At 42.3% G+C, this 24,329-nt stretch overlaps 1 protein-coding gene and 1 long non-coding RNA gene across 2 annotated transcripts; one reads left to right on the forward strand and one right to left on the reverse strand.

The window, feature by feature from the left end:
- Positions 1-9,458: 9,458 nt before the first annotated feature.
- On the forward strand, positions 9,459-15,083 carry LOC307013469 (uncharacterized protein; the record flags this gene model as incomplete). The annotated part of the gene is made up of 2 exons (XM_079640867.1): positions 9,459-9,589; positions 14,747-15,083. Exons 1-2 carry the CDS (start codon positions 9,465-9,467, stop codon positions 15,081-15,083), a joined length of 462 nt encoding a protein of 153 aa, XP_079496993.1. The 5' UTR covers positions 9,459-9,464.
- On the reverse strand, positions 10,487-11,771 carry LOC307047348. Its single transcript, XR_013810397.1, has 2 exons — positions 11,113-11,771; positions 10,487-10,989 (listed from the first exon to the last, which is right to left on the reverse strand). It is a non-coding gene; the product is annotated as an uncharacterized lncRNA (long non-coding RNA).
- Positions 15,084-24,329: the final 9,246 nt, after the last annotated feature.

The raw sequence follows: 24,329 nt of genomic DNA on the forward strand, positions 1-24,329 counted from the left end.
GTTTATGGTTGTTATTTGTAGGGTTCTGTCCTAATATTTATTTTTGTTTTAAACTATGTTGAAAGATTAGTTGATGTCATTTTTTTATTTTGCTATGAAATTCTGAATGAAATTCTGAATGAAAGGCTGCGCGCGAGACTGGTTTTTCTCTGGGTTGAGTCGTGTGGGTGTTTGAGTGAGATGCGGCACAGCAGCCTGTCAGTTTACTCTTGCTAGGTTAGTTTGGCTATTATCATTTATATTTATCTCCAACAATGATATCAGGAAGTGGGTTCATGAAAGGAATATGGCAACTCAGCGCCAGATGCAGACACATTAGAAGAAATCAGTTACGTTGCAACGTAACTGATTTGCCAGGGACAAGGGAGGCTGGCAATCAATTATATTTTGAGAGAAATTGACTCAAGCCGGCCTCTCTCACAAACCCGGCTCTGTGCGCAAGCAGACCGCTGCACACGCTATCTGCCTCGCTCAATCTCTCTCTCTCTCCCTTTCTCTCCATCGCTCAACCTCACTCTACCCTGTGTGCAACCTAAAACCCCTCTGTTTCCGTAAAAACAATTCACGAGCGCCTCCCTCACTCCCCCCCCCCCCCCCCCACCCCCCCCCCCCCCCTCCGTTGACAAAATCTCGAGCGTCTAACAGCGTAAGTAGAGACACTACATACTGATATACACCTGAACATCAGCAGGAGAGGACTCTTTAAAGTAGAGACACTACATACTGATATACACCTGAACATCAGCAGGAGAGGACTCTTTAAAGTAGAGACACTACATACTGATATACACTGAACATCAGCAGGAGAGGACTCTTTAAAGTAGAGACACTACGTACTGATATACACCTGAACATCAGCAGGAGAGGACTCTTTAAAGTAGAGACACTACATACTGATATACACCTGAACATCAGCAGGAGAGGACTCTTTAAAGTAGAGACACTACGTACTGATATACACCTGAACATCAGCAGGAGAGGACTCTTTAAAGTAGAGACCACTACATACTGATATACACCTGAACATCAGCAGGAGAGGACTCTTTAAAGTAGAGACACTATATACTGATATACACCTGAACATCAGCAGGAGAGGACTCTTTAAAGTGGAGACACTACATACTGATATACACCTGAACATCAGCAGAGAGGACTCTTTAAAGTAGAGACACTACATACTGATATACACCTGAACATCAGCAGGAGAGGATTCTTTAAAGTAGAGACACTACATACTGATATACACCTGAACATCAGCAGGAGAGGACTCTTTAAAGTAGAGACACTACATACTGATATACACCTGAGCATCAGCCGGAGAGGACTCTTTAAAGTAGAGACACTACATACTGATATACACCTGAACATCAGCAGGAGAGGACTCTTTAAAGTAGAGACACTACGTACTGATATACACCTGAACATCAGCAGGAGAGGACTCTTTAAAGTAGAGACACTACATACTGATATACACCTGAACATCAGCAGGAGAGGACTCTTTAAAGTAGAGACACTACATACTGATATACACCTGAACATCAGCAGGAGAGGATTCTTTAAAGTAGAGACACTACATACTGATATACACCTGAACATCAGCAGGAGAGGACTCTTTAAAGTAAAGACACTACATACTGATATACACCTGAACATCAGCAGGAGAGGACTCTTTAAAGTAGAGACACTACATACTGATATACACCTGAACATCAGCCGGAGAGGACTCTTTAAAGTAGAGACACTACATACTGATATACACCTGAACATCAGCAGGAGAGGACTCTTTAAAGTAGAGACACTACATACTGATATACACCTGAACATCAGCAGGAGAGGACTCTTTAAAGTAAAGACACTACATACTGATATACACCTGAACATCAGCAGGAGAGAGGACTCTTTAAAGTAGAGACACTACATACTGATATACACCTGAACATCAGCAGGAGAGGACTCTTTAAGTAGAGACACTACATACTGATATACACCTGAACATCAGCAGGAGAGGACTCTTTAAAGTAGAGACACTACATACTGATATACACCTGAACATCAGCAGGAGAGGACTCTTAAAGTAGAGACACTACATACTGATATACACCTGAACATCAGCAGGAGAGGACTCTTTAAAGTAGAGACACTACATACCGATATACACCTGAACATCAGCAGGAGAGGACTCTTTAAAGTAGAGACTCTTCATACTGATATACACCTGAACATCAGCAGGAGAGGACTCTTTAAAGTAGAGACACTACATACTGATATACACCTGAACATCAGCAGGAGAGGACTCTTTAAAGTAGAGACACTACATACTGATATACACCTGAACATCTGCAGGAGAGGACTCTTTAAAGTAGAGACACTACATACTGATATACACCTGAACATCAGCAGGAGAGGACTCTTTAAAGTAGAGACACTACATACTGATATACACCTGAAAATCAGAAGGAGAGGACTCTTTAAAGTAGAGACACTACATACTGATATACACCTGAACACCAGCAGGAGAGGACTCTTTAAAGTAGAGACACTACATACTGATATGCACCTGAACATCAGCAGGAGAGGACCCTTTAAAGTAGAGACACTACATACTGATATACACCTGAACATCAGCAGGAGAGGACTCTTTAAAGTAGAGACACTACATACTGATATACACCTGAACACCAGCAGGAGAGGACTCTTTAAAGTAGAGACACTACATACTGATATACACCTGAACACCAGCAGGAGAGGACCTCTTTAAAGTAGAGACACTACATACTGATATGCACCTGAACATCAGCAGGAGAGGACCCTTTAAGTAGAGACACTACATACTGATATACACCTGAACATCAGCAGGAGAGGACTCTTTAAAGTAGAGACACTACATACTGATATACACCTGAACATCAGCAGGAGAGGACTCTTTAAAGTAGAGACACTACATACTGATATACACCTGAACATCAGCAGGAGAGGACTCTTTAAAGTAGAGACACTACATACTGATATACACCTGAACATCAGCAGGAGAGGACTCTTTAAAGTAGAGACACTACATACTGATATACACCTGAACATCAGCAGGAGAGGACTCTTTAAAGTAGAGACACTACATACCGATATACACCTGAACATCAGCAGGAGAGGACTCTTTAAGTAGAGACACTACATACCGATATACACCTGAACATCAGCAGGAGAGGACTCTTTAAAGTAGAGACACTACATACTGATATACACCTGAACATCAGCAGGAGAGGACTCTTTAAAGTAGAGACACTACATACTGATATACACGTGAACATCAGCAGGAGAGGACTCTTTAAAGTAGAGACACTACATACTGATATACACCTGAACATCAGCAGGAGAGGACTCTTTAAGTAGAGACACTACATACTGATATACACCTGAACACCAGCAGGAGAGGACTCTTTAAAGTAGAGACACTACATACTGATATGCACCTGAACATCAGCAGGAGAGGACCCTTTAAAGTAGAGACACTACATACTGATATACCGCTGAACATCAGCAGGAGAGGACTCTTTAAAGTAGAGACACTACATACTGATATACACCTGAACATCAGCAGGAGAGGACTCTTAAAGTAGAGACACTACATACCGATATACACCTGAACATCAGCAGGAGAGGACTCTTTAAAGTAGAGACTCTTCATACTGATATACACCTGAACATCAGCAGGAGAGGACTCTTTAAAGTAGAGACACTACATACTGATATACACCTGAACATCAGCAGGAGAGGACTCTTTAAAGTAGAGACACTACATACTGATATACACCTGAACATCTGCAGGAGAGGACTCTTTAAAGTAGAGACACTACATACTGATATACACCTGAACATCAGCAGGAGAGGACTCTTTAAAGTAGAGACACTACATACTGATATACACCTGAAAATCAGAAGGGGAGGACTCTTTAAAGTAGAGACACTACATACTGATATACACCTGAACACCAGCAGGAGAGGACTCTTTAAAGTAGAGACACTACATACTGATATGCACCTGAACATCAGCAGGAGAGGACCCTTTAAAGTAGAGACACTACATACTGATATACCGCTGAACATCAGCAGGAGAGGACTCTTTAAAGTAGATACACTACATACTGATATACACCTGAACATCAGCAGGAGAGGACTCTTTAAAGTAGAGACACTACATACTGATATACACCTGAACATCAGCAGGAGAGGACTCTTTAAAGTAGAGACACTACATACTGATATACACCTGAACATCAGCAGGAGAGGACTCTTTAAAGTAGAGACACTACATATTGATATACACCTGAACATCAGCAGGAGAGGACTCTTTAAAGTAGAGACACTACATACTGATATACACCTGAACATCAGCAGGAGAGGACTCTTTAAAGTAGAGACTCTTCATACTGATATACACCTGAGCATCAGCAGGAGAGGACTCTTTAAAGTAGAGACACTACATACTGATATACACCTGAACATCAGCAGGAGAGGACTCTTTAAAGTAGAGACAATACATACTGATATACACCTGAACATCAGCAGGAGAGGACTCTTTAAAGTAGAGACACTACATACTGATATACAGCTGAACATCAGCAGGAGAGGACTCTTTAAAGTAGAGACACTACATACTGATATACACCTGAACATCAGCAGGAGAGGACTCTTTAAAGTAGAGACACTACATACTGATATACACCTGAACATCAGCAGGAGAGGACTCTTTAAAGTAGAGACACTACATACTGATATACAGCTGAACATCAGCAGGAGAGGACTCTTTAAAGTAAAGACACTACATACTGATATACACCTGAACATCAGCAGGAGAGGACTCTTTAAAGTAGAGACACTACATACTGATATACACCTGAACATCAGCAGGAGAGGACTCTTTAAAGTAGAGACACTACATACTGATATACACCTGAACATCAGCAGGAGAGGACTCTTTAAAGTAGAGACACTACATACTGATATACAGCTGAACATCAGCAGGAGAGGACTCTTTAAAGTAGAGACACTACATACTGATATACACCTGAACATCAGCAGGAGAGAACTCTTTAAAGTAGAGACACTACATACTGATATACACCTGAACATCAGCAGGAGAGGACTCTTTAAAGTAGAGACACTACATACTGATATACACCTGAACATCAGCAGGAGAGGACTCTTTAAAGTGGAGACACTACATACTGATATACAGCTGAACATCAGCAGGAGAGGACTCTTTAAAGTAGAGACACTACATACTGATATACACCTGAACATCAGCAGGAGAGGACTCTTTAAAGTAGAGACTCTTCATACTGATATACACCTGAACATCAGCAGGAGCGGACTCTTTAAAGTAGAGATTCTTCATACTGATATACACCTGAACATCAGCAGGAGAGGACTCTTTAAAGTAGAGACACTACATACTGATATACACCTGAACATCAGCAGGAGAGGACTCTTTAAAGTAGAGACACTACATACTGATATACACCTGAACATCAGCAGGAGAGGATTCTTTAAAGTAGAGACACTACATACTGATATACACCTGAACATCAGCAGGAGAGGACTCTTTAAAGTAGAGACACTACATACTGATATACACCTGAACATCAGCAGGAGAGGACTCTTTAAAGTAGAGACACTACATACTGATATACACCTGGACATCAGCAGGAGAGGACTCTTTAAAGTAGAGACACTACATACTGATATACACCTGAACATCAGCAGGAGAGGACTCTTTAAAGTAGAGACACTACATACTGATATACACCTGAACATCAGCAGGAGAGGACTCTTTAAAGTAGAGACACTACATACTGATATACACCTGAACATCAGCAGGAGAGGACTCTTTAAAGTAGAGACTCTTCATACTGATATACACCTGAACATCAACAGGAGAGGACTCTTTAAAGTAGAGACACTACATACTTATATACACCTGAACATCAGCAGGAGAGGACTCTTTAAAGTAGAGACACTACATACTGATATACACCTGAACATCAGCAGGAGAGGACTCTTTAAAGTAGAGACACTACATAATGATATACACCTGAACATCAGCAGGAGAGGACTCTTTAAAGTAGAGACACTACATACTGATATACACCTGAACATCAGCAGGAGAGGACTCTTTAAAGTAGAGACACTACATACTGATATACACCTGAACATCAGCAGGAGAGGACTCTTTAAAGTAGAGACACTACATACTGATATACACCTGAACATCAGCAGGAGAGGACTCTTTAAAGTAGAGACACTACATACTGATATACACCTGAACATCAGCAGGAGAGGACTCTTTAAAGTAGAGACACTACACACTGATATACACCTGAACATCATCAGGAGAGGACTCTTTAAAGTAGAGACACTACACACTGATATACACCTGAACATCAGCAGGAGAGGACTCTTTAAAGTATAGACACTACATACTGATATACACCTGAACATCAGCAGGAGAGGACTCTTTAAAGTAGAGACACTACACACTGATATACACCTGAACATCAGCAGGAGAGGACTCTTTAAAGTAGAGACACTACATACTGATATACACCTGAACATCAGCAGGAGAGGACTCTTTAAAGTAGAGACACTACATACTGATATACACCTGAACATCAGCAGGAGAGGACTCTTTAAAGTAGAGACACTACATACTGATATACACCTGAACATCAGCAGGAGAGGACTCTTTACAGTAGAGACACTACATACTGATATACACCTGAACATCAGCAGGAGAGGACTCTTTAAAGTAGAGACACTACATACTGATATACACCTGAACATCAGCATGAGAGGACTCTTTAAAGTAGAGACACTACATACTGATATACACCTGAACATCAGCAGGAGCGGACTCTTTAAAGTAGAGACTCTTCATACTGATATACACCTGAACACCAGCAGGAGAGGACTCTTTAAAGTAGAGACACTACATACTGATATACACCTGAACATCAGCAGGAGAGGACTCTTTAAAGTAGAGACACTACATACTGATATACACCTGAACATCAGCAGGAGAGGATTCTTTAAAGTAGAGACACTACATACTGATATACACCTGAACATCAGCAGGAGAGGACTCTTTAAAGTAGAGACACTACATACTGATATACACCTGAACATCAGCAGGAGAGGACTCTTTAAAGTAGAGACACTACATACTGATATACACCTGAACATCAGCAGGAGAGGATTCTTTAAAGTAGAGACACTACATACTGATATACACCTGAACATCAGCAGGAGAGGACTCTTTAAAGTAGAGACACTACATACTGATATACACCTGAACATCAGCAGGAGAGGACTCTTTAAAGTAGAAATACTACATACTGATATACACCTGAACATCAGCAGGAGAGAACTCTTTAAAGTAGAGACACTACATACTGATATACACCTGAACATCAGCAGGAGAGGACTCTTTAAAGTAGAAATACTACATACTGATATACACCTGAACATCAGCAGAAGAGGACTCTTTAAAGTAGAGACACTACATACTGATATACACCTGAACATCAGCAGGAGAGGACTCTTTAAAGTAGAGACACTACATACTGATATACACCTGAACATCAGCAGGAGAGGACTCTTTAAAGTAGAAATACTACATACTGATATACACCTGAACATCAGCAGGAGAGAACTCTTTAAAGTAGAGACACTACATACTGATATACACCTGAACATCAGCAGGATAGGACTCTTTAAAGTAGAGACACTACATACTGATATACACCTGAACATCAGCAGGAGAGGACTCTTTAAAGTAGAAATACTACATACTGATATACACCTGAACATCAGCAGGAGAGAACTCTTTAAAGTAGAGACACTACATTGCTGGTGTGACACCTGAAATGTGAATGTCACCCTGCAGGTGTCTCTGAGTGTAGAAAGGGGGAGATAGAGGGGACTACATGGTCTTCACCATGGTCTTCTAAGGACAGAGGGTCAAAGGGTAGAAGGTCTAAGGACAGAGGATCTAAGGTCAGAGGGTCTAAGGACAGAGGGTCTAAGGACAGAGGGTCAAAGGACAGAGGGTCTAAGGTCAGAGGGTCTAAGGTCAGAGGGTCTAAGGACAGAGGGTCAAAGGACAGAGGGTCAAAGGACAGAGGGTCTAACGACAGAGGGTCAAAGGACAGAGGGTCAAAGGACAGAGGGTCTAAGGACAGAGGGTCTAAGGTCAGAGGGTCTACGGTCAGAGGGTCTAAGGACAGAGGGTGTTGTTTCCTCATACTGATATTCTGCACACGGTGCTGTTGTATTTGCTGTAGAGTGTCTCTACTGTAGGTTCTTTGTATTATATGTCAGCACTTTGGCTCCACCAGAACTCGTTTAAAATGTGCTCTATAAATCAAACTTGATTTGATTGAAACCTGAACCTGTTCAGCTGGTAACAAAGGGAGGAGCTGCAGACAGGAAGGGCATTAAGGTGAGAGCAGGAAGTCAGACTGCCAGACGCCATTTTACACTTTGACAGAGCAGGAGGACAACAAGGTGAGTGTTAACACACTATTCACTCTGTTATTCTGGATGTGAGGACATCATGTGTTCATACAGATATATCTCTATAGAGTTCAATGAGGACTCTTCAAAGGAGCCTTCAGAGTTTCATGTGACAGGAGAGCAGCCTGTCTGAAGTCTGACTCCTTTAATGTGCTTTAAGCAAGTTTAGAATGTTAGGATTGAAATAAGTGTGTGTGTGTGTGTGTGTGTGTGTGTGTGTGTGTGTGTGTGTGTGTGTGTGTGTGTGTGTGTGTGTGTGTGTGTGTGTCTCTTTGTGTGTCTGTGTGTGTGTGTGTGTGTGTGTGTGTGTGTGTGTGTGTGTGTGTGTGTGTGTGTGTCTCTGTGTGTGTGTGTGTGTGTGTGTGTGTGTGTGTGTGTGTGTGTGTGTCTGTGTGTGTGTGTGTGTGTGTGTGTGTGTGTGTGTGTGTGTGTGTGTGTGTCTGTGTGTGTGTGTGTGTGTGTGTGTGTGTGTGTCTGTGTGTGTGTGTGTGTGTGTGTGTGTGTGTGTGTGTGTGTGTGTGTGTGTGTGTGTGTGTGTCTCTGTGTGTGTGTGTGTGTGTGTGTGTCTGTGTGTGTGTGTGTGTGTGTGTGTGTGTGTGTGTGTGTGTGTGTGTGTGTGTGTGTGTGTGTGTCTGTGTGTGTGTGTGTGTGTGTGTGTGCGTGTGTGTGTGTGTGTGTGTGTGTCTGTCTGTCTGTCTGTCTGTCTGTCTGTCTGTCTGTCTGTCTGTCTGTCTGTCTGTCTGTCTGTCTGTCTGTCTGTGTGTGTGTGTGTGTGTGTGTGTGTGTGTGTGTGTCTCTGTGTGTGTGTGTGTGTGTGTGTGTGTGTGTGTGTGTGTGTGTGTGTGTGTGTGTGTGTGTGTGTGTGTGTGTGTGGTTTATCTCTCAGAGTGGAGAAGATGAGTGATTTCAAAGATGAGGAAGAGGACAAGTCTCCAGTCTCCAGCTGTCTGTCTCTGAAGAGTGAGCGGTCTACAGAGGACCCTCCAGACCTCAGAGATGAACCCGGACCCTCAGACACAAAGTAAGAGTTTCTGCTGTAAACTGACCTGAAGGGGATTCAGATTTTTTAAAAGATCTGTTCTTTAATAATGTCACGTGTGCAGTAGAGTAGAAATTTAAGGATATTTCAATATGCAATTGCATTATGATTGTTAGTGTTATTAAATGGTTTCAAATTGCTCAAATATAGATTCTGTTCTTGAAACTAAACATATCGTCCAAAACATGAATGTACGACTTGGGCATGTTTATGATATGTATTTCTAAGATGTTAATAATAGTGATAACCTGCTCAGCTGGTTGTGTTTAGCATCAGCAGATATAACAGAGTTTTGAGAGATGACATGTAGAGTCAATGCAAAGACCCAGATCCGTGCCTGGCAACACCAAGGAAGTGAAGAAGTGAAATTCATATCACCTGCGTATTCGTGACACATTTCAACTTGAGGGTAAAGTTAGTGTGTGCTCCTGTGGTCTCTGACGGTCTGAGGGGGACCAGAGAGGAGGGCAGAGCTCTACAGCAGCTCATATTCAATCAGGGTTATTCATGTTCCTGTTTAAACCAGAGACTGTCTGCTGTACGTATGACTACATGAAGTCATTCAGAGTGTTGATGGAGCAGCTACAATGTTAGCTTTAATCAAACCGGTCTCCTTCTGAAAACATTTTCAATATTTGTATGCTCTATGCCAGGAGTGTCAAACTCATTTTCACCGAGGGCCACATCAGCATAATCGTTGCCCTCAAAGGGCCAGATGTAACTTATAAATGTAACTAAATGCAATGTAACTAAATGCAATGTAAAATAAATGTAACTACTCCTTAATGTTAAATAACTCTGAATTTATTACTTATTCAAGTTATAAATATTACATATATATTTGCATAGATGTAAAAAATATGTTTGCTTGTTGCTCTGTTATTATAACATAAATCCTTTTAATTTGTCAGGTTATGAAACCCATATTACTCCATCAATCAACGATCAAACTATCCAAGTGAATAAAGAAAAATAACATCAAACACAAGTTATGACATTAACTTTGTTCAAAACTTGAAATAACAAATAACTGTAAAACCAACAATTGTGAGCTGCTAAGAACATGTGTGACAGATGTAGCATTTTACAAAAACAAATGGCTGCACACAGCCTTGCAGGGGGCATACATCCAACTCATGAGAGATGGTTTGATTACAGTAAACATTTGTTTGCATAAACACATAAAACCTGCAAACACTAAATACATTGCTACACATATAAAGTAGTATATGTAATAAACTCAAAATAACAAAATAAGGGTTGTCTCAGTCCACAACTATATTGCTCAAGTTTTTAAGTTAGTTTTTGATGAGGAGATGCTGCCTGTCCTTGAACACACCATGTGGATCCCCTCTCCACCATCCTCATCCATTGATCATGTTCTGTAAATAACAAACACAAAACAAAATGCAAACACAATCATTACATTGCACATAGTTTAACTATTGTTCTTCTTGGTTGAATTGCATTTTATTATATATTATTAGGTTTTTTCAAATGCTTACCAATGTGTTTTCTGACCAGATGTCTGACACCGTTTTTCCGTGGCCAGTGTGTCAATGTCTGGTTTTAGGTCCTGTGCTGTAGCAATCCGTAGAACAGCGTGGAGGTTGTCGTCAGTGATGCGTGATCTGTGCTTGTTTTTGTTTAGATTCATTATTGAAAACATCTGTTCGCACAGATAGGTGCTCCCAAACATAGACAGAACACGGGCAGCATGAAGTCGAAGCTGTGGCATGAAAGCAGGGGGCAGTAGACGGTAAAAGTCCTGGATTGTAACATCCTGGAACTTTGCTCTCAGGCCACTATCGCTTTGAAGCTCTATTAACTCCATCTGAAGTTGTTGGGGTGCAGTGCACACGTCGGTGGTGAAAGGACTAGCAAAGATGGCAAATCCAGAGTGCTGTGCTCTGAAGTCAGACAAGCGCCGATCAAACTCATTCATCAACAGGCTCAGTTTGGTAGCTAACTGAGCACATGAGAAAGTACCGGGACATGAGGCTGAGATGCTCTGAGAAACAGGAAAGTGGGCAAGATTGTCCTGTTTCACTTGGCACATCCATAGGTCAAGTTTACGCTGGAAAGCCGTGATCGTGTCGGACATCTGCGTGATGACTTGTTTGCGTCCCTGCAGCTTCTGATTCAGTTGGGCGAGATGTTCGGTTATGTCTCACAACAAAGCAAAGTCACACAGCCAGTTTGGATCTGACAGTTCAGACAAGGGTTTTCCTTTACTCTGCATGAAAAGAGCAGTGTCTTCCCTAAGCTCAAAAAATCGTTTGAGGACTTTAATCCTACTCAGCCACCTTACTTCTGTATGGTACGGCACGTCTCCGTGCTCCGAGCCCATCTCCTGCAAGAACAGCTGGAACTGACGATGATTCAGGCCACGCGTCCGAATGAAGTTCACTGTCTTCATGACCGTGGTCATATCATCCATCCCCAGCACCTTCCCGCACAAAGCTTCTTGATGGATAATGCAATGATACGTTATCAGAGGCGTGTGACAGTTACTTTCTTGCATTTTCTCCTTCATTAGTCCAACCAAGTCCACTTTTCTTCCACACATTGCAGGCGCACCGTCTGTAGTTAATCCCACCAAGTTTTCCCAGGGCAATGCGTTTTTACTGACGGACTTCTCCACCGCATCAAAAATGTCCCGTCCCGTTGTGGTCCGATGCATGGCAGCCACATCCAACAGCTCCTCAGTGGCAGAGAGGTCCGACTTCACGCCTCTAATAAAAATAGATAGCTGCGCTGTATCCGTGTTGTCTGTGCTTTCATCAACAGCTAATGAAAAAGCCATGCAGCTGCGTGTCTCTTCGGCCAGCTGTGTTGCCAGGTTTCCTGCTAGTTCCTTAACTCGGTCCGCGATGGTGTTTCTTGATAAACTGACATTTTTAAAAGTCTGTATCTGGTCGGGACACACCTGCTCACAGACCTTCAGCATGCACTGCTTCAAAAACGCTCCATCTGAAAAAGACTTTGAAGCGCGGGCGATTTCTTCAGTTACAACAAAGCTAGCTTTCACTGCCGCGTTGTTTTTGGTTGTGGCTTTCACGAACACGTTCTGCTGCGATCGCAGTTTGCCTTTTAATTCTTGGGCAATTTGTTGTTTTTCTTGATGGCTAAATTTGGCGTACTTACCTCCGTGTTTGTTCTCAAAATGCCGACGTAGATTGTACTCTTTGACAACCGCCACCGCCTCATAACACAAAAGACATACCGGTTTTTCTCCTTGAAGCACAAACATGTATTCGCCTTCCCATCTTTCTTGAAACACCCTTCCATCTGCATCAATTTTTCTCTTCCTGGACATTTTGGGATCATTATTTGTATTTCTCAATTCCACTTGTTGGGAAAATCGCATCGATGTGGAAACACTGCAGTCTAGTGGCGGGATGCCGTCACTTCGCGGGTAACATAATCGGCATGTATTGTGGGAAATGTAGTTTTTGGTCACTGCACGCATTTGACTTATTTATTTTTAGACAATCAGACCTATTAAGCTCTCGCGGGCCACATAAAATGACGTGGCGGGCCACATTTGGCCCGCGGGCCTTGAGTTTGACACGTCTGCTCTATGTTCTTTATGCTATGTTTATTGTAGTTAATTCACAGCAAATTATATGTGAATTGTGTTTATAATGCTATGAATCCAGACAGGATGAGGTTTGCTTTTATAATAATGTGAAGTGTAAACTATAAACCATGGGCCGTATTCACAAAGGCTCTTAGGGCTAAAAGTAGCTCCTAACTGGCGAATTTAGGAGAAACTCCTAAGCATAATGGGCGTGTCAGTCTTAAATTTAGGACTCCTAATTTTATTCACTAAGAGCAATTCACAAAGTATTTTAGGCCTAAAAGTAGCACCTAAGTTTAGGAGAGCTTAAAAGTCCTCGAGAGGACTCCTAACTCAGTAAGACCTATTCACAAAGAATCTGAAAATGGCTGAGAGACGAAATGTTTTGGAGACAATGGAAGACTGTGAATTGATCAAGAGATATAGGCTAAATCGTGAGGGTATCAAACTTGTTGTGGAATTAGTGCGGGATGCAATAACATCCCCGACTAACAGGAATAACCCGATTAGTCCGGAAATAAAATGTTTGGCAACACTACGATATTTAGCAACAGGGAAAATGCAACTTTGCAATGCCGACGATTTAGGAATATCGCAACCATCAGTCAGCCGTGCCATAAAACAAACCATCAACGCGCTCTCTAGACCACATATCATCCAACAGTTTATCCGGTTTCCTTTGGACAATCAACAACTACACAGGATCAAAGCCAACTTCATGGCAGTGCAGGTATGCCCGGTGTGGTCGGTGCTATTGACGGGACGCACATAAAAATAATTGCGCCCTCAAAAGATGAGGACGTGTTCGTCAATAGAAAGAAAGTACATTCCATCAACACGCAGAGTGTTTTCATTCATCATGATAGGGGGGCTTTAACGGCGGTATGGGCTGTTATTGAAAGTGTTTAAGTGCTGGAAATATGCTCATTGGATAATAGTTTGCAGGGTGCTTTTAATTTTCTCCTTGATTTAATGATATTTACGTATTTTTATTGTTTGCTCTCTCTCTTTAACGTGCATACACAACGTCATTATCGTGGTCTGCACAAACTTGTCATCATGCGTGTATTCTGCTAACTGCACTGTCCATAACTATTTGATAGGAATACATTTCTAGCCTCGGCTATTTCCTTGTTTTAGTGGGCTCGTTTGTGGGATGTTGCGGATGAGTTTCACCGAGACCGCCTGCTCTGAACAACCAATCACCGTACTGACCGCTTCTAAACTCATGCACGAGAATCGACGTCATCCATAGCAACGGCGCGTCACTCTTAGTTCACTCTTAGTGATTTATCCTTAGTATGAGTAGCTCTCAGCGGCTTTGTGAATAACTTTTAAGAAAAAACTCCTACGTAAAATGTTTTAGCGCGAGTTAGGAGCACTCCTAGCGGTAAGATAAAATGCTTTGTGAATACGGCCCCTGATCACTAAGATATATTATATAGAGATATAGACCTTTTTAAATGTTAAACTAGAATTTTCCACCTTGTTGTACCTTTGGTGAGAATCAGCTCCTCTAAAGTAAAGTGCTGTAAAGGATGTGTTCCTCTCCACAGAGGGAAGAGGAAGAGTTCTGTTCCTGTGGAGGAGCAGCTGTCCAGCTGTGCTCTGTGTCAGGACGTCCTGAAGGATCCAGTCTCTACCAGCTGTGGACACTGGTTCTGCAGACAGTGCATCACCTCATACTGGGAGCAGAGACCTCCATCAGGAGACCCCTCCTGTCCCCAGTGTGGAGAAAGATCCAGAGCCAGAGCTGGCCTGCAGACAGCCAGTCAGAGCAGAGCTGTACGAGGTAAGAGGCCGAACACATGCAGCGGCTTTAGATCCGTCGGGGTGCTGGTTCTCTACTCTTTGATGAACTCTCATTGGCTCAGAGATGTTCATTTCTACTGATCATAGTTCCATTGTTGAGGTCTATGTTCCAAACTCTCATTGGTTCCTCATAAGCAACTCCGTATAGTATGTGTATTCACTCTCTGTCCTACACGCCTTGTTGGAGTTCCTGCCCCCCCCCTCCCTGTGAGCCCACTGTGCTCTGATTGGTCAGCTCGCCCACTCTGTTCTGATGAGTCCACCACCGTTACAGCTGGTCATCAGTGATTATGTTTTACAATGGTGTTTGTTAGCAACCAGGAAATGACTCCAGTAAGGACAAACAGATGAGAATGTTGCGTGGGGTCTGGGGGCCGTGTTGGCGGGACGTTGGGGGGCTCGCTGCTCCGCCCTGTGGGGCTCGAGGAGTGGACAGTGTGAGCTGTGATTAAGAGAACATTGAGCACCCTCCTTACATTGTGAAAGCCCTGACTTCCCTGTACAAATCCATTTTGGTCAGAATGAACCATTTTAGGTCAAATTGGCTCCAATCTTTTAGCTAGTACTTTACATAACTCACGGCAGCGAAGCGAGGAAAGACAACACACAACTTCACTTTATGGGGACAACACGGCAAATACATCTCACCTCTGCTGGTTGCTGATCAACAGTTGTGTTCAAGGGCATTAAAACACATATAAACGCTGCTGAAGGTTGGTCCAATCTCTCTGTGTCACTGAAATGATTACTGATAACCCATCATCACATTTAAGGCAATAAACGTAGTTTTCTATAGAGCGTAACATAGATTTCGGTTTGGGCAAACTGCGTGCGCAGCACTCTCACTCCTCAATGGTAATGTTTAGATGGATTTAGGAACACCCCCTCGATTCTATTGGCTCTAACGGTTCAAAAGAGATGTCAATCATCAAAATCGCCTGTTAATTTATTCCGGCAATGACTCAGACCTACTAACTGACCTAACACAAGCTATTGAGTCTATGTACGTTTACTGCCAGACTCGCATCCACCTGGATCAGCAAGGTCTCACCTCTACTAACTCCTGAAGAACCAGGTTCAATGAACTTCTGTTTCAATTCAGACGACGCACTAAATCTGTTAAAGCGATCCCCCTGGTATCAGTAATGAGGTGTGGCCCTACCTAAGTGCGAGTGTGGCAGTGTGCAACCTTAACTTTGAAGCAGGAGAGGAGAGCGCAGATTTCTTTAAGTTACCCCAATCCAAAAGGTGGGATCAGTTTATTTGAAGAAAATGGTCCACACTAATACAGGGTTTTTACCTTCTCTCGTTACAATGTGACAATCATGCAAACATATCATGCTGTGAACCTTTTCTAATATAAAACCTTAATTGACAGTTTTACATTTCACACATTAAATTCTAACTTCAACTGGCCCACTTCAGTAGTGACATTTAAATTCTAACCTCAACTGGCCCACTTCAGTTGTGACATTTAAATTCTAACTTCAACTGGCCCACTTCAGTTGTGACATTTCAATTCTAACCTCAACTGGCCCACTTCAGTTGTGACATTTCAATTCTAACCTCAACTGGCCCACTTCAGTTGTGACATTTCAATTCTAACTTCAACTGGCCCACTTCAGTTGTGACATTTCAATTCTAACCTCAACTGGCCCACTTCAGTTGTGACATTTCAATTCTAACTTCAACTGCCCACTTCAGTTGTGACATTTAAATTTTACTTTTTAAATTCTCCCGACAGAATTCAGAGGAATATCCTCATAAATGGTCGGTGATAAAAAAACACATTCAAACTTTCATTCAACAAAACATTCAAAACCAAAGTCCATTTGAGAGGACTGCAAGGAAAACCCCACTCTGGAGCTTTCTCCCTCTCAACCAGTGCTTTCATGCTGCACACAGGGACAGAAAACCAAAGACACACCTTCAAACCCATAGATGGGAGGAAAGGCCTCTGGTGTGCAGGACTGGACATTTCCAGACATACTCTCCTATGGTATGTGTGGCGGCTCAATTTCCAGTTCAGTTTGATTCACCAAGAGGCTAAGCTTGACTATAAACTGTGATGCGTTTACAAAGAGCAACTCAATACTGAAGCAAGATCGTTTTACGATATTTAATAAACAAAATCTAAAGTCATGATCCAAATCCAGATTTTGTATTTCCTTTGCTCTCTCCAGTTCAGGTACGGCAGCCAACACATGCCGATTGTTACTTATCCATGTTGTTAGTAGAAAGCCTCCCTTGGAACAAATGGCCCGTAGTTCATGATCAAAGGCTGTTGCCTCTTCTTCTGAAGCTGTTGAAGTGAGACAGTCGTCTGCGTAAAAGTTATTCATAATTGTGTTTATAGCTTGAGGGCTGAACTGTTCTAGATTGTCTTCGGCTCATTTCCTAAGGGCAACATTTGAACAGCTTGGGGATGAAGTTGCTCCGAAGAGATGCACGGTCATTCTATATTCCACCAGGTTCTGACTGCAGTCTCCATCCGGCCACCAGAGGAACCGTAACAATTCACGGTCTTCACTTGGAACTTTCACTTGGTGAAACATGGCTTCGATGTCTGCAGTGATAACAACAGGATCTTTTTCGGAATCTAGACAAAACTCCCAGCAAGGTTCGAGTGAGATCCGGCCCCTGGAAGAGCTGAGAATTCAGTGAAACTCCCCGAAATGTTGCTCCACAGTCAAACGCTACTGGAAGTTTGTTATTTTGTGGATGCAAAACTCTGTGATGTGGTAGATACCATTTTTTGCTGTCTCTACGTTGCTGTCCAAGACATGATCCGGTACTTTCTCTGCGTGGCCTTTAGATATCATCTCAGACATGAAGTTGGTATAATCAGAATGAAAGGAAGGATCTCTCTTAAATCTTCTTTTAAAGTTCACAGTGCGTTGCTCAGCAACACCTTTATTGTCGAGCATGCATATTTCCTTTTCTTTCAATGGTAATCCAATAGAATAATGTCCATTGACTAGGTGGGCAGATTTTGAAACCAGATCCAAGAACTGTTGTTCTACCCTGGAAGGTTCTTGGTTGTCTCCCAAATTCGGGAAAGTTGTTCTTGAATTGCTGTTCCCACAGCTTGTCAAGGGCTTTGAAAGTGAGGACCAGGAGTTGGTAGTGGATGAGGAGGTCAGTGAGGTAGGGGGGGGGCAGATGGAGGAGGGCTTTGAAAGTGAGGACCAGGAGTTTGTAGTGGATGCGGTGTGAAACGGGGAGCCAGTGGAGTTCTTTGAGGACCGGGGTGATGTGATGCCATGATTTGGTGTGGGTGAGGAGTCTGGCGGCTGCGTTCTGGACACGCTGGAGTCTGTTGAGGGAGGTGGAGCTGATGCCGTAGAGGAGTGAGTTGCAATAGTCAAGGCGGGAGGAGATGAAGGCGTGAATGAGTCGCTCAGCTGCAGCGCGGGTGAGAGAGCGACGAAGTTTGGCAATATGGCGGAGGTGGAAAAATTAGGTTTTTACAACTTGGCGGATGTGGGGCTCGAGGGAGAAGGTGGGGTCAAATTTTACGCCAAGGTAGCAAGCCTGGGTGGAGGGGGAAACAGGGGTGCCATCGATGGTGAGTGTCAGGTTGGGGGTTTTGCTGAGGGTGGATTTGGAGCCGATGAGGAGGAGTTCAGTTTTATTGCTGTTGAGTTTGAGGAAGTTGTGTTGCATCCATGATTTTATTGCAGTCAGACAGGATTCGAAGTGGGGTGAGGGGGGGGGGGTTGTGGGGGGATTCGGTGCTGAGGTCAATCTGTGTGTTGTCAGCTTAACAGTGAAAGTCCAGGTTGAAGTGGCGGAGTATCTGACCAAGGGGGAGGATGTAGATGATGAAGAGGAGGGGGCCGAGTACTGAACCTTGGGGAACACCTTGGGTGACTGAAACTGTGGCAGAGGAGTGGTTGTTGAGGGAGATGAAGTGGGATCTGTCGGAGAGGTAGGACTGGAGCCACCTGAGTGCAGTACCTTCGATACCGATATCCTGGAGTCGGGTAAGCAGGATGGTGTGGCTCACGGAATCGAAGGCTGCACTCAGGTCAAGGAGGATGAGAATATTGAGGGAACCGGTGTCAGCAGAGGTGAGGCGGTCATTGTGGACTTTGACGAGTGCAGTTTCTGTACTGTGGTGAGGACGAAATCCAGACTGAAAAGATTCGTAAAGCTGGTTGGTTTGGAGATGATGCATTCAAGTGTTTTTGAGAGGAATGGTAGGTTGGAGATGGGGCAGTAATTAGTGAGGGAGGAGGCATCCAGACCGGGTTTCTTGAGGATGGGGGTGACAGCAGCAGTTTTGAAGGCAGAGGGAACGGTTCCTTGGGACAGGGAGGAGTTGAAAAGGTTGACAAGGTAGGGGCAGAGGACGGGGAGGCAGGACTTCAGTAGAGGGGTGGGTAGAGGGTCAAGCGAGCAGGTTGTGGGTTTGGAGGAGCTGATCAGTTTGAGTATTTCAGGGTGGGTAACCAAGGTGAGCTGTGAAAGCTATACTTGTATATGTTTAAACGTCATCGTCTCATGACATCCATAGGATTAGTTAACTATCAAAGGTTAACTGTTTTTATAACCTGAGGCCTTCTCTGAACTTCCTCTACCCTCGGTGTCAGCTCACTTCAAATGAATACATCTATTGATAACTCAGAACGACCATTGTCTCTCTAACTGTGTGTAACCCAACTCAGTAACACCCATCATATAGCTTAGCATGTGATAATAAATATCAGAAATACGCTGTATTAAACATTCCGCTATAACAAGTGCAGTAAAGATGTGCAATGCAGGGCAGTAGTCAAATTCGAAAGTTTCGGCTAAAATCTACTCGTGTCACTCGGTTATTTTCGGAAACTACGTGATGGCCTGCTGATGACAACATTTCCGCATGGTTTTCAAAGTAATAGCATGAAGGTTAGTTTAATGCACTGTTTTTTTTATGAACAGCGGAACGCTAGATGCATTCTTTATCACCATCATCATCATCATCATCATCATCATCATCATCATCATCATCATCATCATCATCATCATCATCAACATCATCATCATCATCATCATCATCATCATCATCATCATCATCATCATCATCATGTTATAGTGATACAGTTAGTTTGTGTTAGTTTATTGGTTCAACTTTCTTCATTGTTTTTTGTGTATTCAGTCAAGCGGGTCAAAGTTACAATGCACTTCACATCTTATTAATCGGCCTAGTTTTACCTTACCAGTGCAGTAATAAAGTCATCTGTAGAAAAGCACCGTATTTAGGTCAGCCTTCACAGTAAGGCTACATTAAATGTTATAATATTCATAGTGTCCTTTCTACTGTATATGCATATATTCCTGTCTATTGCTTTCATTTGTATTTCATGTTATTACGTTTATACTTGTTTCCACACATTTCACAATTTGGGATGAATGAAGTATCTATATGTTTCAGACCCCGCTTCTCCGGGGTGCTGGAGAGTCATTTTCAGGCTCCTCTCCACAGTTGTCCCCCTAAACATGAATTATAATCATTATGTTTGCATTTAAATGATTTATTTTATCATTAATATGGTTCCCTAACACAGTGCACATAGTCTGGAGCTCACTGGAGTCCTGCATGTGCTTTAATCAGGCGTTTTAACACTTTTTTCCCTGAAAATGATTTTTTCATCACTATCATGGGGCTATACAGATGTAGCACTCCAAATAGGAGGACTTCCCAATTTCCCATTTGTTCAATGACAGGATTTAACCATGAGATGGCGCTTCATTCACAAATACACAAAGACAACTGTGTTGTAGAACTTAGTCTGTTTGCAATGTTTGCAGCTCTGCAGTTGTGTTTGCTGAATACTGTAGCATTTAATCACTTATTTGTTATGGTTTTCACACTATAATGAAAAAACATCAATGTTTTAGATCAAATAAAGTATATAGTTTGCTTTATGCAGTATATTTTTTGTAATATTGTTGGGGTGTTTTTACACAGTACAGTAGATTGAAGTAAATCAATGTATACATTAAGATAAGAGAAGATGGACCTTTATTAATCCCCGTGGGGAAATTCAGTAGTTCAAACAGCAACAGGGTGAGAGTGAAAAACAGGATAGCACAGATTCACACAGATTAATACAATCCAAAATAAGATGAGCGATACAAATAATAATAATAATAATGAGAAACTATGAAATAATAAATGAATAAAACTCAAATGTAATTATCATATCATATATTATAACGTATTGTATTATTAAGTAATATCATACATTAACCCCATTATAGCAGATGCCACATTGAATGGATGAACACATTTATGCATCAATAATTACAACAGAGTATTTCTAAATACAAGTTGTAAAAATACAATATGTATTTAATATGAATAACATAATGATTAATTTCAGATGATAATACTTCTCAGGGTTAGGTCCGGTCTGACAGCGCTTAGCTCTGTGCTGAAGATCACTGCTGCTCTAAACAAAGTCAAAAATCCTACATCCAAACGGAATAAATATAATTAATTATTATTAATACATTAAGTCTTTTTCATTGTTTTTCACTTTTATTAAATGTTTGATATTTCCGGCACAGACCCTTTCATACCGGCAATGCGCGATAGAAACAACAGAAAGGTTGACAGCTTAAATATACGAACACAAACCTACAGACTGGGGGTTGGGAGATCACAGGAGGGGGGAGCTGTGGAATGTGACCATCCCCCTTGGGAGACTTCCACACATTCCAATGGCCAATTAGTTTTAAACAAAGACTTCGCAACATTCAGTATAGACAACATGGGGGGTGGGGGCTGGTGCACGTATATGGTCAATGTTTGTAAACACAAGCCCCGGGATGTGTCCTAATTAAACCAAAAGAGAAAATGCAGATATCATTCTCTCTCTCGACTCGCTGGTATCTGGAGCTGAGCGCTCATTGGTGGTTTTACCCCGTGCTGCTGATGAAGTTCTCCAATTGGCTCGGCAAAAGTTTGTTGTTGTTTGGTGTCAGTTTTACGTCGCCACTTCCATTCACATTTTTCATCATTGTTCCACAATGTTTATCATCATGAAATGAATATCTATAGATTTTATACTATACTTGCACTGCTTACCGTTTTCATACTTTATATATCTTAGCATATTCATACACACTGTTCATACTGCTCTCAGGCTGCTGTGTGTATCTAGTGTATTCATACACACTGTTCATACTGCTCTCAGGCTGCTGTGTGTATCTAGTGTATTCACACACACTGTTCATACTGCTCACAGGCTGCTGTGTGTATCTAGTGTATTCATACACACTGTTCATACTGCTCTCAGGCTGCTGTGTGTATCTAGTGTATTCATACACACTGTTCATACTGCTCACAGGCTGCTGTGTGTATCTAGTGTATTCATACACACTGTTCATACTGCTCACAGGCTGCTGTGTGTATCTAGTGTATTCATACACACTGTTCATACTGCTCACAGGCTGCTGTGTGTATCTAGTGTATTCATACATACTGTTCATACTGCTCTCAGGCTGCTGTGTGTATCTAGTGTATTCATACACACTGTTCATACTGCTCTCAGGCTGCTGTGTGTATCTAGTGTATTCATACACACTGTTCATACTGCTCACAGGCTGCTGTGTGTATCTAGTGTATTCATACACACTGTTCATACTGCTCTCAGGCTGCTGTGTGTATCTAGTGTATTCATACACACTGTTCATACTGCTCTCAGGCTGCTGTGTGTATCTAGTGTATTCACACACTGTTCATACTGCTCTCAGGCTGCTGTGTGTATCTAGTGTATTCACACACACTGTTCATACTGCTCTCAGGCTGCTGTGTGTATCTAGTGTATTCACACACACTGTTCATACTGCTCTCAGGCTGCTGTGTGTATCTAGTGTATTCATACACACTGTTCATACTGCTCTCAGGTTGCTGTGTGTATCTAGTGTATTCATACACACTGTTCATACTGCTCTCAGGCTGCTGTGTGTATCTAGTGTATTCATACACACTGTTCATACTGCTCTCAGGCTGCTGTGTGTATCTAGTGTATTCATACACACTGTTCATACTGCTCTCAGGCTGCTGTGTGTATCTAGTGTATTCATACACACTGTTCATACTGCTCTCAGGCTGCTGTGTGTATCTAGTGTATTCATACACACTGTTCATACTGCTCTCAGGCTGCTGTGTGTATCTAGTGTATTCATACACACTGTTCATACTGCTCTCAGGCTGCTGTGTGTATCTAGTGTATTCATACACACTGTTCATACTGCTCTCAGGCTGCTGTGTGTATCTAGTGTATTCATACACACTGTTCATACTGCTCTCAGGCTGCTGTGTGTATCTAGTGTATTCATACACACTGTTCATACTGCTCTCAGGCTGCTGTGTGTATCTAGTGTATTCACACACACTGTTCATACTGCTCTGAGGCTGCTGTGTGTATCTAGTGTATTCATACACACTGTTCATACTGCTCTCAGGCTGCTGTGTGTATCTAGTGTATTCATACACACTGTTCATACTGCTCACAGGCTGCTGTGTGTATCTAGTGTATTCATACACACTGTTCATACTGCTCTCAGGCTGCTGTGTGTATCTAGTGTATTCATACACACTGTTCATACTGCTCACAGGCTGCTGTGTGTATCTAGTGTATTCATACACACTGTTCATACTGCTCTCAGGCTGCTGTGTGTATCTAGTGTATTCATACACACTGTTCATACTGCTCACAGGCTGCTGTGTGTATCTAGTGTATTCATACACACTGTTCATACTGCTCACAGGCTGCTGTGTGTATCTAGTGTATTCACACACACTGTTCATACTGCTCTCAGGCTGCTGTGTGTATCTAGTGTATTCATACACACTGTTCATACTGCTCACAGGCTGCTGTGTGTATCTAGTGTATTCATACACACTGTTCATACTGCTCTCAGGCTGCTGTGTGTATCTAGTGTATTCATACACACTGTTCATACTGCTCTCAGGCTGCTGTGTGTATCTAGTGTATTCATACACACTGTTCATACTGCTCACAGGCTGCTGTGTATATCTAGTGTATTCATACACACTGTTCATACGGCTCTCAGGCTGCTGTGTATATCTAGTGTATTCATACACACTGTTCATACTGCTCTCAGGCTGCTGTGTGTATCTAGTGTATTCATACACACTGTTCATACTGCTCTCAGGCTGCTGTGTGTATCTAGTGTATTCATACACACTGTTCATACTGCTCACAGGCTGCTGTGTATATCTAGTGTATTCATACACACTGTTCATACTGCTCACAGGCTGCTGTGTGTATCTAGTGTATTCATACACACTGTTCATACTGCTCACAG

Source organism: Notothenia rossii, assembly GCF_949606895.1.
Source record: "Notothenia rossii genome assembly, chromosome: 7".
NCBI classification, from domain to species: Eukaryota; Metazoa; Chordata; class Actinopteri; order Perciformes; family Nototheniidae; genus Notothenia; species Notothenia rossii.